The sequence below is a fragment of the Macrotis lagotis genome, chromosome 5, assembly GCF_037893015.1.
Source record: "Macrotis lagotis isolate mMagLag1 chromosome 5, bilby.v1.9.chrom.fasta, whole genome shotgun sequence".
NCBI lineage: Eukaryota > Metazoa > Chordata > Mammalia > Peramelemorphia > Peramelidae > Macrotis > Macrotis lagotis.
This window is the reverse complement of record NC_133662.1, coordinates 219,022,393-219,037,735: the sequence shown is the minus strand read 5'-3', so window position 1 is coordinate 219,037,735 and position 15,343 is coordinate 219,022,393. Positions and strand designations below refer to the sequence as shown.

Sequence of the window (15,343 nt, the reverse complement as noted above, 5' to 3'; positions counted from 1 at the left end):
CAAGGGACATTGAAAGGATTCTTAAGCAGATGCATAAACAATGATGTAAAATTAATACAGTAAAGAAGAAATAGCAAAGTATAATTTGAATTTCTCAGTAACTTTTTTCATCGCATCCTAAAACTATGAGACAAGGGCCAATCCTTGAAATTTAACTTTTGTAAATTTAAGAGAAATGAAAAGAATTGAAACTTTTCAAAGTTTTTAGGATATAAATAGAACTGGTTGCCTACAGGTGATGATATAGGTTGAAACAATAGAGACTTGCAAATTCCATCACTTTGGAAATTGTTCCTTATTGTTTTCTTTAAACCAGAAATCAAAGACCTTATGATTAATAATGGTCATCTAACCTTTGCTTATAAACTCAGAAATTCCTTAGGCAAGCCATTCCACTTTTGGATAACTCTTGTAAGGAAGTCCTGATATTAGGGTAACTGCTGCCTCCTTGTAATTTTCTCTCATTGGTCCTTATTCTGCATACCAGGCCAAGCAGAACAAGTTTAAACCCTCTTCCATATGATAATCTTTCATGAACATTTGAAGGATTTAAAGACTTATCATGTCTCCCCTCAAGTTTTTTCTTTTAAGCTGAGCATTCCAAAATTGTTTAACTTTGGATGGCATGGTTTCGAGCCATTTAATACTGCTTACTTGCCTGAATATAAATATTATTCTTCAAATTTGTTGCCCAGAATGGAACACTGTCTTCTAGTTATATAGTGTCATCTTCCTCACACTAAGTATTATTCCTTTAATATGCCATTTAGTTCTTCTTGGTTCTTTTTTGCCTCCACAGTTTGCTGCTGCATCATTGAACTTGAATTCTACTAAAATGTCTTTTTTGCCAGACCATCTATTTGTTTTCTAGGTCGGTCTGCATATCCTATATTTGTGAAGTTTAATTTTAAAATTTAAATAACAAAATTGTAGTATTGTTTATGTTAATATTTGTAGCTTGCATTTATATAGTGCTTTTAGTTTTGCACAACTCTTTATATGTTATCTCTTGGTATAACTATGGTGCAACCCTTTATACTAGTGCCTCCAACACCCCTCCCCCTTCCCCACCCTCAAACACAATTTACAGATGAGGAAACACAATTGGCGAAGTTAGATGAAAGCTAGTCTTTGAAGAGGGATTTAAAACCCATCTTCCTGGCTCCAAACCTGAATTTCTATTATGAAGTTATAGATAATAGTGTGAATCATAATGACAGGAGCTGATTGCTATCTAGGGAAAAGTGGCCATTTCCATAAGTGTTTTTTTTTAAACCATTCCACTATTAGCTATCCTTTGGACATGTAAATTTATGAAGTTGTTTCAGATGATAACATAGTCAATTCATCTGTTGTTTATATATACAGTTGGTGTAAACCATTTAGACCGAATTGACTGGTCAGTTGTGCTGAAACATTTGAGCTAGTTCCACATAACACAGGACTTAATTGAGCACCTGATTGAGTAAATTTCTGGATCATTGACTGATATAGGAGAAATTTATAACCTAATGATGTATTTCTCTTATTCAGGATAAAAGAAGTAAATGAAACTAACAAACGAGTAGAACAGGAAATTAAAGTGGCCATTTTCACTCTCATCAATGAAATAAATAAGAAGGGCAAGTCTCTCTTACAACAGCTAGAGGTATGGTTTAAAGCTAAAAAACAGTTTCTCTTGCTCATTCTTCAGCTATTCCAGATGTTTTATTAAAAGTTCTCATTAACTGTAATGGGAGTGTGAGGATAAAGGATGTAATTGTAATATGGAGAATATAAATTCCTACTCTTTTAGATTTATTGAGTTTAAAGTATAGAGAGACAGACATGCTCTGGGACTGAAATGAGTAAAAAAGCTTATTTTGAATAGAGATTAGGTAAAATGTTAGATAAATTACTCCTGGGTAAAAAGAAAAGGCAAGTCTTTATTATTACTTGTTTCTGTGCCAGTAAGGGGCTTCAACCAATTCTCTTTCATATGGAAGTGTATTGGTTTCATAATTTTGCTTGAGTCATTTATGGTATTTCTTTTGACATCTTTTAACTTCTCAGTTCATAAAACATAATTTTCCAAATTAATCTGTTTATCATTATGTTTATGCCATTGGTATCTTCAAGTACATATTTCCAAATATTAATGCACATAACAATAATTTATTGTTATCCCAAGAACAGATTAATATTCTGTAAATGTAACTTTTGTACAGATTGAACTTGTAGTTCCAAATGCACAAGTAATGGATGGCATATTTTTGCTTTGTATTTACTAGTACTTTCTTAAACTTAAATTGTCAGTACTTGGATTCAAATCCTGACTCTAATTCCATTAATACTTGCCCCAAAGTCCTCTGTGATAGAATTTCCCTCATCCTTGTTTTTGAATGACAACATAGAAATATTTAACATATGATATAAAAATGAAAGAATGGGGGAAATAGTTATTGTTGAAGCCCCATATTTAGCATAATGGATTACCATCATGTTAGTGTTTTTAGCTTCCATAGGACTTAGAGATGTTTTCTTTGAAGCACAAGCACTTTTTTTTTTACTCCTTTTTTCCCCCTCCTGTGTGTGTATACATATTGGTCAGATGATGTTTGTAATGGATTTCAGGTTCAGAAAGCAATCATAGCATAATTTGGAAAAATTCTTAGGATTCATCTAGTTAATATCTAAACTCTTTCATTTTTCTTGATAAAGAAACTATAATTACTTGATCAACTTCTCATCACTAAGTAGTCAATGACAAGACCATGACAAGACCCCATGTCCCTCATCCTATCTTTTGTTCTTTTTATTGCTTTCTGCTTTATTATTCATAATAGTTAATAAATCTACCATATATCCTTCTCTTGTGACTGTTATAAGTTATATATATTTTATCTATGTATTCCAGAAAATTTGGTTTTCTATATTTCACTTTAATGTCTACCAATAAATGAGAGATTAATTCCCCTAGGAAAATTTCTCGGTAGGCCAAGTTGAAACCTTTTGATGAGAAGTTTGTCATGATTAAATTGTGACAAACAGCTAGGTTTTTCCTCTTGGGGAATACAGAGAGCAAGAAGACATTTAAACTCTTCACAAATTATAATTAAGCAAATAACAGGCTGGATATGGTAGAAAGAACACTGGTTTTTGCCAAAGGTAATTCTAGCTCTTTTACTTACTAACCTGTGTCATCTTAGGTAATCACTTAGCTACATTGGGTCTGGGATTGAGTAGGTAATCTCTCAGGACCTTTCCAGTTCTAAATCCTATGAACCAAGCCAGAAGAGTCATTGTTCCCTGACACACAGTTCACTTTACTATTTGGGACTGTCGACCTAATGTAGAAATTCCCTTAATCTTGAAACTTGCCTTTTGCCTAGCCATTTGTAAGAAATAATAAAATGGAATAATCATCTTCTTCATTCACTGGTTGAAATAAATGACTTATTATAATTATACACTTTTTTTTTCAGTTTAGAAAATTGAGTTTCAAAGGGGTCATCTGTTTAGGATTCGAAAGAACCAGGATTATCTAATATTACCTGCTGCTCATGCAACAGATAAGAGAACTGAGGTCCAGAGCAGTTAGACTTAGCAAGTTAGAGATTTACAAAGAGTTGTACCAGTGTAGTACTTGGTGCCTGGGAGAGCTATGATGGGGACTCTGATGCAGGGCTGTTTTCACAATTCTGTGGATGCTCTAAAATGTGCCCAGAACTGAACATGTGTTCCAGTTATGGATAGATCAGGAAATCGTAGAGTGGACCTCTTTGTCTCCCTGATTTGGGAACCATGGCAGAAAAAGTAGCCTCTGATAGTATTAATTTTTTTCCTGCTGTGTTACCTACTATTGACCTGTTGAACTTATAGCCTTCTAAAAGTTCTAAAGCTTTTTCACAGCCACAGTGGTATCTTTTTCTTTTAAAGTTGGAATTGCTTTTACTTATTAGGATCCTATTGGATATGAAATTTGTCATTTGTCATTAACGTGTCCCTTCAAACATCAAGTCATTAGCCAGTTAGACAGCATATCACCTATGCTTTCATTAATTGTTAGTAAAGGACATCCCTGGAAGATCTCTGCTTAGATGGGTCTCTGGACGAGAGTTGACACTGACCTATGAATGGTACCTTGAGAAGCTAGTTCCATAGTTACCCAAATGTACTAGCACCTAGTGCATATTCCTCCATTTTAGATGCTTCTCCACCAGCACAGCATGACAGATTTTTGTCAGTTAATTTGGTGGAATATTAAAAGTATTATGTTTGCAACATTGCCCTAGTCAGTTCTCTATGTTCAAAGTTTAATGAGGATCATAAATCAGAAAACATTATGCCTCAAGATTTTCAAGACAATTGCATCTATTCTTATATGTTTCTGTCAGAAACTAGTGAGATAAGTGCCTCCACTATTATTCATTATATTTATTTTTCATTTGTGATGATGGAGGCACTGGACAGTAGGACTTTTCCAGACACACGTTGTTAGGAAATGTCTAAGGTGGGATTTGCACCCAAGTCTTCCTGGATTTTGAGTCCAGCATGCTATGGGGAAGGCAGGCAGAATATGGCAGAAGGGAAGGATGGCTTTATCTTAATGTTAGACTATATCTTGCTTTGAATATACCATACATGAAATATTCCAGATTGCCACTTCAAGTTCTATTTTCGGTTTCAGCAATACATTTTGCTGATAATTGGCAGGTTACTTAAACTTAATCTTGGATGATGTTTTTCAACTCTTGCTCATGTCAGTGAATCATGTGGTATTATAAATGGCTTCTAGGACAGGTCTGATTTTTCAGAGAAAATTCTTTAGGTAAGTTCCTATTCTGTTGCAGAATGTTACCAAGGAAAGGCAGATGAAATTGATACAGCAGCAGAATGACATCACAGGACTTTCACGGCAAGTGAAGCATGTCATGAACTTCACCAACTGGGCCATCGCAAGTGGCAGCAGCACAGCATTACTGTACAGCAAGCGACTGGTGAGGCTCTGGTGCCGTGGGTATTTCACTGCCAGACACTGTGGGCCCTGGCACTGCAGCCTGGGTACTGTGCTAGCTGCAGCAGGTGGCATTCATTCTGTGTCTGGATTGTGTTTGGGACTGTGTAACTGGATCGTCTGGGGCTGGGTCATGTCTCAGGGTCCAGACTAATGACCCTACATTCTCTCTCTCCTCCAAGATTACTTTTCAGTTGCGCCATATTTTGAAAGCTCGCTGTGATCCTGTTCCAGCTGCTAATGGAGCCATTCGTTTCCATTGTGATCCTACCTTCTGGGCAAAGAATGTGGTCAATTTGGGTAAGGATTTCATTAGTTTGGGACCTCTGGTCTTATTGTGAATATGGAATTAAACTCAGAGTTTAGAGTTCAGAGCAACCTTGCAAGCCACTTGGTCCTCATTTTAGAGATGAAGGGATAGAAATGCAGCTTATTTATAATTTGTCCAAATCCACACCAAAAGCATAGAAAATTAAAATCGAGTCTAGAACATATAAAATACTTCAAAAGATTTGCTTTTTAAAATTTCTTTCTCACTTTTGTATTTGTATGCCCAACATATTTAGCCCAGTGTGCAATACATAGTAAACATGTAACATCCTTTTCATTCATTTTAATGGGACTACTGATTCTTATTTTATCATTATCATATTTTTCATGAAAAGTAGATTGACTCTACTATTGCATACTTAGTTTACTTTAATTTCCCCCCCTTCTTGTTCTAACTATCTGCAAATGGTACTAGCTATTTCATATATAGAAATCTTTTATTAAAAACAATTTTATAACTATATTAAAATTCTTATTCTGGTAGAATCCCTTAAATGTTTAACTGAGTATATAATTACACCAAACTTCTTTCCAGAGGAAAGTACTCAAGTTGTAGAGTTGTATGAAAAGTCTTCTTCTCAGAAGTCAGATGGTATAGCCAAAAAAAAATATTACTTCCTGAACTTTTACCCAGGCCAATAAATATTTATTGAGTACTTATTATGTTCCAAGAATAGTGGTAAATGCTTTACAAATATTAGCACTTGATTAAACCAGCAGCCTTGGGATAAAAATATTCTGATTATCCCCATTGTATGGTTGTGCTAAGTGAGACAGATAGCATCAGAGGTCACAGGAATAGTGTCTGAGGCTTATTTCAGCATAGCTCTTTCTGATTCCAGATCTAGTATTCTGTCCTCTGCCCTATCTAATTGTCTTACAAGGAAAGACATCTGGGTTCAGATGCTGCTGTGACTCCATCTATCTGTGTGCAATGAACATTTCACTAAAACACTCTTGAATCTCCTCATCTGTAAAATGAAAATATTCGTACCTACCTCAGTGTTTTTTTTGGATCAAATGTAATGACTATAAAATATGAACCTTGGTATCTATTGGAAGTGTGTTTATTGGCAGTGTTAATAGTATTTTTGAAATACCTAACACGTACCAGACCCTGTACTACTGGCTGAGGATACAAAAAGAAAGACCAATAGCAGACTCTGATCTCATTCAAGGAAGATTCTCCTTACCTATTACGAATTCTCTGACACAGGAATGGGTTCTTCGACAAAGAAGAACAACCCTTGTTACTGAGAATCCTTAGGCAGAAATTGGGTGACTGTTGTAAAGAGAGTCCTGAATGGTTGGGAAGATTAGATAAGTCACCTCCATGGTCCTTTCCCATTTTCTAAGATTCTGAATAACGAATTTAAATAGCTATCAACAGGGCGACTAGGTGGCGCAGTGGATAAATCACCAGCCATGGAGTCAGGAGTACCTGGGTTCAAATCTGGTCTCAGACACTTAATCATTACCTAGCTGTGTTGCCTTGGGCAAGCCACTTAACCTCCTTTGCCTTGCAAAAACCTAAAAAAAAAATAGCCATCAACTAAGTGAAAGTTAAAAGCAAAGAAACAAAAACCTCCTTTGGTATTTTGCTGTTTTTAATCTTCTTCTCCACCCTGGGGGGAGAGGTGGCAGTAGTGGTGGGGTAGAACAAAAGGTGCTGGTGGAGAGCCTTTCTTTGATTATTTGTAAACAATTTTTTTTAATTCCACAGGTAATCTAGTTATTGAAAGTAAACCAACTCCTGGTTATACACCTAATGTTGTAGTTGGGCAAGTTCCTCCAGGCACAAACCACATAAGTAAAACACCTGGACAGATCAACCTGGCTCAGCTCCGCCTCCAGCACATGCAGCAGCAGGTGTATGCCCAGAAACACCAGCAGTTACAGCAGATGCGGATGCAGCAGCCTCCCACAGGGACAGCCACTACCACCACACCACCACAGCAGCACCCCAGACCAGCTGCCCCGCAGATGCTGCAGCAGCAGGCAAGTACTGCAGATAGTGTGCACTCTGCAAAGTGATCAAGTTGATCCAAATTCTGTACCCAAAGCTGCGTGCGTGTGTGTGTGTGTGTGTGTGTGTGTGTGCGTGCGTGTGTGCGTGCACACATTTTCCTTCTTGGAAATTGAATCTTTTCCTATTTCTCTTAGGTTGGAAGTGCGGTTATGAGCCTAATCCCTACTAGCAAGAATCTGCTCAGTGACCTGGGCCATTTTGCCATTTTCATCACCATGATTCCTCCTCCTTCCTTCTTAAGGGCTTACTGTCTTGCTGGTAGTTGGGCCTAGTGGTGCCACTTAATGGTTTCAGACAATTGCAACTCAGAACTCCCAAACTCAAGTAATCTGCCATTTTCATCCTCCTCTGGAATAGGGATTATAACTATGTGCACAGATGCTCAGCTCAGAATATATTTAAGAAAGAAGAATTTGTCATGTAGAAAACATTGGACTGAATCTTCGAAGGATCAGAGAAGAAAATTTCTCTTTTGTTAGGGTATAAAAGAGGGAGAGAGAAAGAATGTGAGTTTTTTTTTTTACTTTCTGAAAAAAGGGCGGCTAGGTAGCGCAGTGGATAGAGCACTGGTCCTGGAGTCAGGAGTACCTGAGTTCAAATCCAGCCTCTGTCACTTAATAATTACCTAGCTGTGTGGCCTTGGACAAGCCTTGCAAAAAAAAAAATTCTGAAAAGCAAAGATTTACCTTTTTCATCATGCTTCCCTTCCCATTGAGAAAGAGTGTAAGGAAGAACTTTCTAACAATTAAGAATTCTCTGACAATATAATGAGTTATACAACAAAGCCCATGTATGCACACACAAATTTAGATCGATCATGTAAAAATTTTTATTTTTCTCATTTTGCCCACTGAATCTTATTTTTCTATCAGTAGGTGGGTATAATGTTTCATCATTAGTCCTCTGAAATCATAGGTGGTCATTATGATGATCAGCATATGTACATCTTTCAGAATTGTTTCATATAAAATTATTATAGATTGTATAAATACAATAAAATTGCTTCAATTTTTATCCTAATTCTACTTACTTCATTTTGCATCAGTTTAGGTCTTCCCAGGTTTTTTTGAAAGCATTCTTTTTTTCATCTCTTACAACATACTAGTTTTCCATTATAGTAATAGAGGATAACTTGAGGGACCATTCCCCTGGTGATTGGTGGCCCATCAATTTCAAATTCTTTGTCACAACAGAAAGTGCTGGTATAAATATTATGTAGTCTTCCAAGTTGTTGTGCTTAGAAACAGTTACTCCCTTAATTTACCCTCTCGTCTAATTGCTCCTTCCCTCTTCCTGTTCTCTCTTATTTCCCTGTTAAGGGAAATTATTTCTTTACCCACCTGCATTTATGGGTATATTCTTTTATCCTTTGACCCATTCAGATGAGTGAGATTCAGATGTTACCTGCTCCCTTCCCCCACCTTTTCCCTTGTTAGTATAGATTTATACTTTTAATCTTGACTTATATTAGTTAATTTTCCATCTTGTTAAGATCATCTAGAAATGGCAGGAACAGTCCCACCCCCACCCCTCCTCTCCCCAGGCCTTCTGTTTGATAAGATGTCCTCAAAGACACCCCTAATGATAACAAGAGTTCAATGGCAATTTGTGTCATCTCCCAGTATTAAAATTTGAACAGTTTATACGCTTAGTCCTTTACAGTTGTTTGTGCATTCATAATTGTATGTTTCTTGACTTTTTTTGTACTTAAAAAATTTCTACACAGTTGTAGTTTTTTTTTCCCTTTAAATCAGGAATACTTGAAAGTCCTTTGTTTCAATAAAAGATCAATTTTTTTCTTCCCTTCATAGGGTTACACTCACTTTTGTGTAGGGCAAGCTATTCTAGATTGAAAGCCTATATGCCTTTTGGGTTATTGTATTCTAAGCTTTTTGTTTCTTTTAGTGGTGGATTCTAAATCCTGTGTGTTACTGTGATTCCTTGATACTTGAGTTCTTTCTGGTTGCTTTTAATATATTCTCCTTGGCTAGAATCTCTGGATTGTGTTCATGGAGTCTTTGTTTTGGGATGTCATACAGGAGATAACTAGTGTATTCTATTTCCACCTAGGTTTTAAGAGATCTGGGCAGTTCCTGCTTACAATTTCTTGAAATATGTCTAGCTTTTTTCATTTTGGTTATGGGTTTCATATAGACACATTGTTTATAGTTACCTCATTTATCTTTTCATGTCACTTTTTTTCCCTATGAAATACCTTATTCTATTTTTTCAGTCTTTCAAAAGACTTTGATATTTCATGTTGTATCTTCTCTTTGATCCTTTCTAATTTTCAGGGATTTGTTCTTTGGGTAAGATTTTGTCCTATTTATACCAAGCTACTAATTCCATTTCTAATTATTTCTCCCATATCCCTCATTTCTTTTCTAATTTTTTCTTTTGACACTTTTTTTTTATAAAATCTGTTGTAAGCTTTTTTTCCCCCTGACTTTTGCTTCATCCCTTCCTGGAATTCTATTCAAACCATTGTGCCCAAGCTATGCTTTTGTTTCTGGCTTTACTTTTAGCTATAATGGAACTATTCTTTCTCTTCATAGGGATTTGATTCTGGAGTATCTCTTTCACTTGTTTATGGTGAGATTTTTTTTTTTTTTAAATTTATTCTTTCAGCTTGTTACCTGACTTTGGACTTTAAAAACCAGGCTTTGCATACTTCTGGAGGGAATTTTTGGACTTTTTTTTGTCATTTAGATTTTTTGTTCCCTCTTTCCTAGGAATTTTGGATATTGTGTTATTGCAAGTTCTCCATATCCCTTAGGGGACCTTCAGTCTTTTAAAAGTTTTAAAAATTGGGGCGGCTAGGTGGCATAGTGGATAAAGTACCAGCCTTGGAGTCAGGAGTACCTGGGTTCAAATCCGGTCTCGGACACTCAATAATTACCTAGCTGTGTGGCCTTGGGCAAGCCGCTTAACCCCATTTGCCTTGCAAAAACCTAAAAAACCAAGAAAAACAAAAAACAAAAGTTTTAAAAATTTTTAGCTCTGTAAGTTCCTGCCCTGGCTTTAGCGCTAAGCAACACCTATGGGCTTTCTGTGCTTAGGGTTTCAGTAGACTCAATCTTTATCAACCATTTGGTAAGTTTTCCTTGTTTCAGAGTAGTAGAATTGTAGGCTTCTCTTTGGTCTGGGATTCTTGTTCTGATTATTCCTCTGAATACTTCAATCTGGACTAGAAGCTGAAACTGAGACCCTGGAGTCAATGCCACACAACTGCCAGGGCTTTTTTGTTTATTTTGTTTTGTTTTTTGAACTTTTTCTTGCTTTGTAAATATCTTTAAGCCCTTGATGGCTCTTTACCCTAGAATACTACTATTGGATACAGGTCAGTCTATCATGGATCTGTGACCAGGAACTGGGAACTGGGTACCGAGTGACAAAGTTTCCCATTGACATCCTGCATAAGATTGAGTGCCCAGAAATAGGTTAGAGATCTATGTTTTCTCAGGGGCACAGCTTTGTTGCTTCTTCTGGCCCCAAGAGGCTACAATCCTCAAAACAAGAACTTCAGCCCCCATCCTAGGCCTAGACTTCTCTCTCCTCTTTCCTAGTGGAGATTGGGGGTGGTGTATAGAATGGGATCTGAGGAGAGTTAAGAACAGATAGCTAGTTTCCTTCCTGCTGATGTGCTACCTTCAAGGTGTTGACTTTTTAAAGTACAGTAAGATACCAGTGTGCTTTAGAAACTAAATTAACTCACTTAAGAGTCAACTCAAGTATGCCATTCTCTCTACATGAAGGATTTCTCACATTAATTTGACCATTTCTCCCTGCATCCCATCACCTTATTTCTCATTTGTAATATATCTATGTTTTTACCTCCCCAGTAGAATTTAAGTTATTTGAGAGCAAAAACTTTCACTTTGTATGTGTATTCCCCCCTGACATTTCTAGAGCATGTTAGATATTAATAAATGATTATTTATTGGATAATTGATAAGACAGATCCATTTGTTACCAATATGAATTTTTTCAATGTCTTAAGGACAACAAAGTTAGGAATTGATTTCTATCCACAGTCTGTGCCAGGACATTCTTCCTGATTTACTTAAAAACTCATTTTCCTCTCCAAAACAGAGGTGTATATTAAAATACTGGAACTTAATAGACATTTTCTTTTTCTGACAGCCTCCCCGATTAATCAGTGTGCAGACAATGCAAAGGGGAAACATGAACTGTGGGGCTTTCCAAGCCCATCAGATGAGGATGGCTCAGAATGCTGCTCGAATACCAGGGATACCCCGGCATAGCGGACCTCAGTATTCCATGATGCAGCCTCACCTCCAAAGACAAGTATGTCTTAGAGTGATGACTTTAGCTTTAGTGCTAAAAGCCTTTATTTTTATAGAACAGTTTCTTTTTAAATAAACCAGAAAGCTAACCTTGCAATTCATCTGTATTTTTAAGTAACTTCCCCCCTTTCTTTAGGGACATAGTAATAACCTAATTCTTCAAGTAATTATTTTTACTTGCAAATGAAAAGAATTTGTTTCTCTTATAGGCACTATGAAATCTAAACTATATGAGGTTAATTCTATAGCAATAAGATCAACTTGAATGGTATTTAGAATTAATCTTTTTTGTCCATGTCCTTATCTTACCTTCACTGAGTTGCCTTCTCAGAATAACCCCACCTGGATTTCAAAGCTCCTATCTAGTGTCTACCTTCTTAAACTTTTTAAGTTGCAGATGAGTCATTGATCTACAACAGTGGAGTAAAGTTTCCAAACCCAGTTTCCTGAACTGATAAAATCACAATTCCAGAGCTCCCTGCCCCCTAAAAGAGAAAAGTCTAATTGCCCCAATAAACACTACAGCATGTTAGAATATTGTGTCCATGATCTGAATTAAAATGGATAATTAAGTGTTTAGTTCAGTAGTAATGGTCCTCCTGTCTTTCTTCCTAACAGCATTCTAACCCAGGACATGCTGGGCCTTTTCCTGTCGTGTCTGTACATAATACTACGATCAACCCAACCAGTCCCACTACAGCCACCATGGCAAATGCTAATCGTGGTCCTACCAGCCCTTCTGTTACAGCAATAGAGCTTATTCCCTCTGTAACCAATCCAGAGAATTTACCATCCCTTCCAGACATCCCACCAATACAGGTTTGTACTAATACTAATAATGTTTTAGTAGTTGAATGAATTGTTTAATATCAGTAGAGTTCAGGATCTTTAGATTTCTTGATGACATTCCTTTGTCAATGTAAATAGAGATATATAAATCAGAAATGTTACCAGTGTCACCATGTCACCTCATTGCTCCCTCTGATCATTTTTTTTTTAAACTCACATGCAGATAGATGTCCATAGTACCTTTGCAGGTATTAATTAGAAACCTGGGAGACAACTAAACTCTTCTAGCTCTTCTGCTCTTACTCCAGGCCCTGGAAGACCCAGCTTGGTGGAAAAGCAGCCCAGCATACCCAGAGCTGTCTTACTGGTCTTCAACAGCTTATTAAATACCTGTTTTGTTCAAATCACAGCCCGCTTTCCACAAGAAAAAAGAAGTAAGACAGGAGCGAGGCCCGTAGGGGAAATAACACTGGGGGTCACTCTTGCAGAATGAAGGCCCACCTGGAGGAGTGAGAGGCCCCTTTTCTATTTAGGAAGCCTTTAGTGATCTCTACCTTCGTGCAAGGTGAGATGCTTAGACCAGAAGAACAGGCAACTTCAAATAGTTGATCTCATAAGGGACTGAAGGTGAACTTCATGCCTCTCAGGGGTTCTTAGAGCTGTGTGTGGTCTCTGAGAGACTGGAAGATTGTGTGCCCTCTCTGTCAGGGAGCTGAGGAATGGCTGGGTTAGAAAGGGCCTGAAGAGAAGTGACTGCAAAGGACAGGAAACAGTCTGGTCTGTCTGAAGTTCTGAGGGTCCTGAAAGTTTTGGTAGTGTGAGATGGATGTGGGGGGGGGTGTAGTCTGAATTCCACTGCATACCAGGCACTGTGCTAAGTGTTACCCCTGTGGGAGTGGGGAGGAGCCTCTAGGCACCTTAAAACAACAAACTGGCCCAGCTTGGGAATAACCAGGTAAATGCTTAGAAGATGAATGAGTAAAGTTTGATTAAAGATTGACTTTTTATGGTGGGAAAAGAGGCAGTGATGGCAACAACAACAGTGATAACAACCATTATTATTGTTGCTATTTGTGTTGCACTTTAAGATCTGCAAAGTGCTTTATATACATCATTTCATTTAACCCCATAAGAACCCATACACACCAAGGCAGGCAAATGTCTGACTTAATTTTCAAACCCAGGCTTCTTCTGACTCCCAATTCAAGTCGTGGTTGTCCGTCCCCATCCCCCCCATTATGCCTCAGGCATCATGACCGTGGAAGACAATATAAAAAACTGAATTCAATGACAGCAGGTTTGGGGGAAACATGACAGTTTGGTTCTGTACATGTTTAGTTTTAGGTATGGTTGAAGACTTTCTGGTGGAGATGGCTCAAAAAGCAGAAAGATAGAGGTCTGTAATTGATGAACAAACATCAAGACTTAAAAGTGAAGTTGGTAACTGAAGCCATGGGAGTAAATGGGATTGCCAGAAGAGTGAACGTAGAAAGAATGAAAACCTTTGGAGCATAGCTAGATTAAAGTATCACAAAAAAGGTTGCTAAACCTTCAGAGGGAGAGAAGAGGCAGTTAGATAAGTGGGAAGAGAAATTGGTAGATATTGAACCCCTCCAATCAAGACAAGGAAAAAAATGGTAAAAGTCACTCCCAACTCTTGAGGAAAAAACCATTGCGTTTGTAGATTATTTATTTGGTGACTTGATGACAGGATTTCAGTAACTGAGGAAAAAAACCAAAGAATAGGTATTGAGAAAGTGGAAGCCACAAATGTAGACCACAATTTTAAAAAATATATTAGACAAATGGAAGAAAGAGATGGGACTGTGGCAGAAGGGGACAGCAGGGCCTAATTAAATAACTTCTTTAAGTAAATTTTTTAATCATCTTTATTGTCCAAATGTATGTTCTCTCCCATCTTTAATAGCTAAAAAAGAAAAAGAGAACAAAAATAGTTTAGCAAAACTTTCCAGCATATTAGACAAAGACTTTATTTTTAGTTTTATAATTTGTCATTGTATTTTTCTACCCCCATTGTCCCCCACTCCTGAAAAGAAGTAAGGGGGAATGCTGGTGTAGTTTTTTTTTTTTAAGACTTGAGAAAACTTTGATATTTATAAACAACAATGAAAGGTTGTCATTGCTAGTCTAGAAGAGGCAGAAAGTAAAAGGACCATGGGGGCATAGAAAGTGGTTGTTGTCAGAGAGGAATAGACATACTTCCTTGCTACTATAGAGAGATCAAGAATAGTTTATGATCCTGAGAAGTTTTAAGAAATGTCTGGGCAGAATGAGGGAACTTATTGTGACCCTGGGTCTTTAAGCAGAAAGAATGAAAAAGTTGGGGCAAGAATGGGGGATGAGATAAGTTGTTCATAACAGTATCAGTCCCAACTGGGGTTTATGTATTTAGATAAAACACATGACCCAGTAGTAGGTGAAATCAGTTCAACAATTTGAACTATTTTTTGTGCTTAGTGTATGTTTATCTGGGGGTACTGAGAGTGGGGGGAAAGCATATAGAAAAATAAGACATCTGTGTATGAATGATCTGTTATATTATTTGCATTGAATTTTAATCCTAAATTGCCCATCACTTAGTATTCTTTCAGTATACCTTTCCTGCCTGCCTTTTCACATTCAAGGAATAGAAATGAATTTTCATAGTAGCCTAAATTAAACAGTTAAGAAGATAAACTATAAAATAAAAATCATAATTTTATTCCAAAGCCAAATATAACTTTCAGGTTACCTACCCATATGTTTATTATTGTTTTCCCTTCTTCAGATAGTTAAGCTCCACAAATAGAGGAATGGAATTTAACTCTGTTTAAATAGACTCTTGAATATAACAATTAAAGACTTAAAAACTCTCAGTGCCCCCTGCACTAG

At 37.0% G+C, this 15,343-nt stretch overlaps 1 protein-coding gene across 2 annotated transcripts in view; it reads left to right on the top strand.

The window, feature by feature from the left end:
* Positions 1-15,343, top strand: part of TRIM33 (tripartite motif containing 33) — a 150,028-nt gene that overhangs the window by 112,785 nt on the left and 21,900 nt on the right. For both annotated transcript variants that reach the window (XM_074188492.1, XM_074188491.1), the window contains exons 6-11: positions 1,534-1,648; positions 4,833-4,979; positions 5,179-5,296; positions 7,050-7,324; positions 11,499-11,663; positions 12,281-12,481. In XM_074188492.1, the coding sequence (XP_074044593.1) occupies positions 1,534-1,648; positions 4,833-4,979; positions 5,179-5,296; positions 7,050-7,324; positions 11,499-11,663; positions 12,281-12,481 (1,021 nt within the window). The remainder of the gene's footprint in view (positions 1-1,533; positions 1,649-4,832; positions 4,980-5,178; positions 5,297-7,049; positions 7,325-11,498; positions 11,664-12,280; positions 12,482-15,343) is intronic.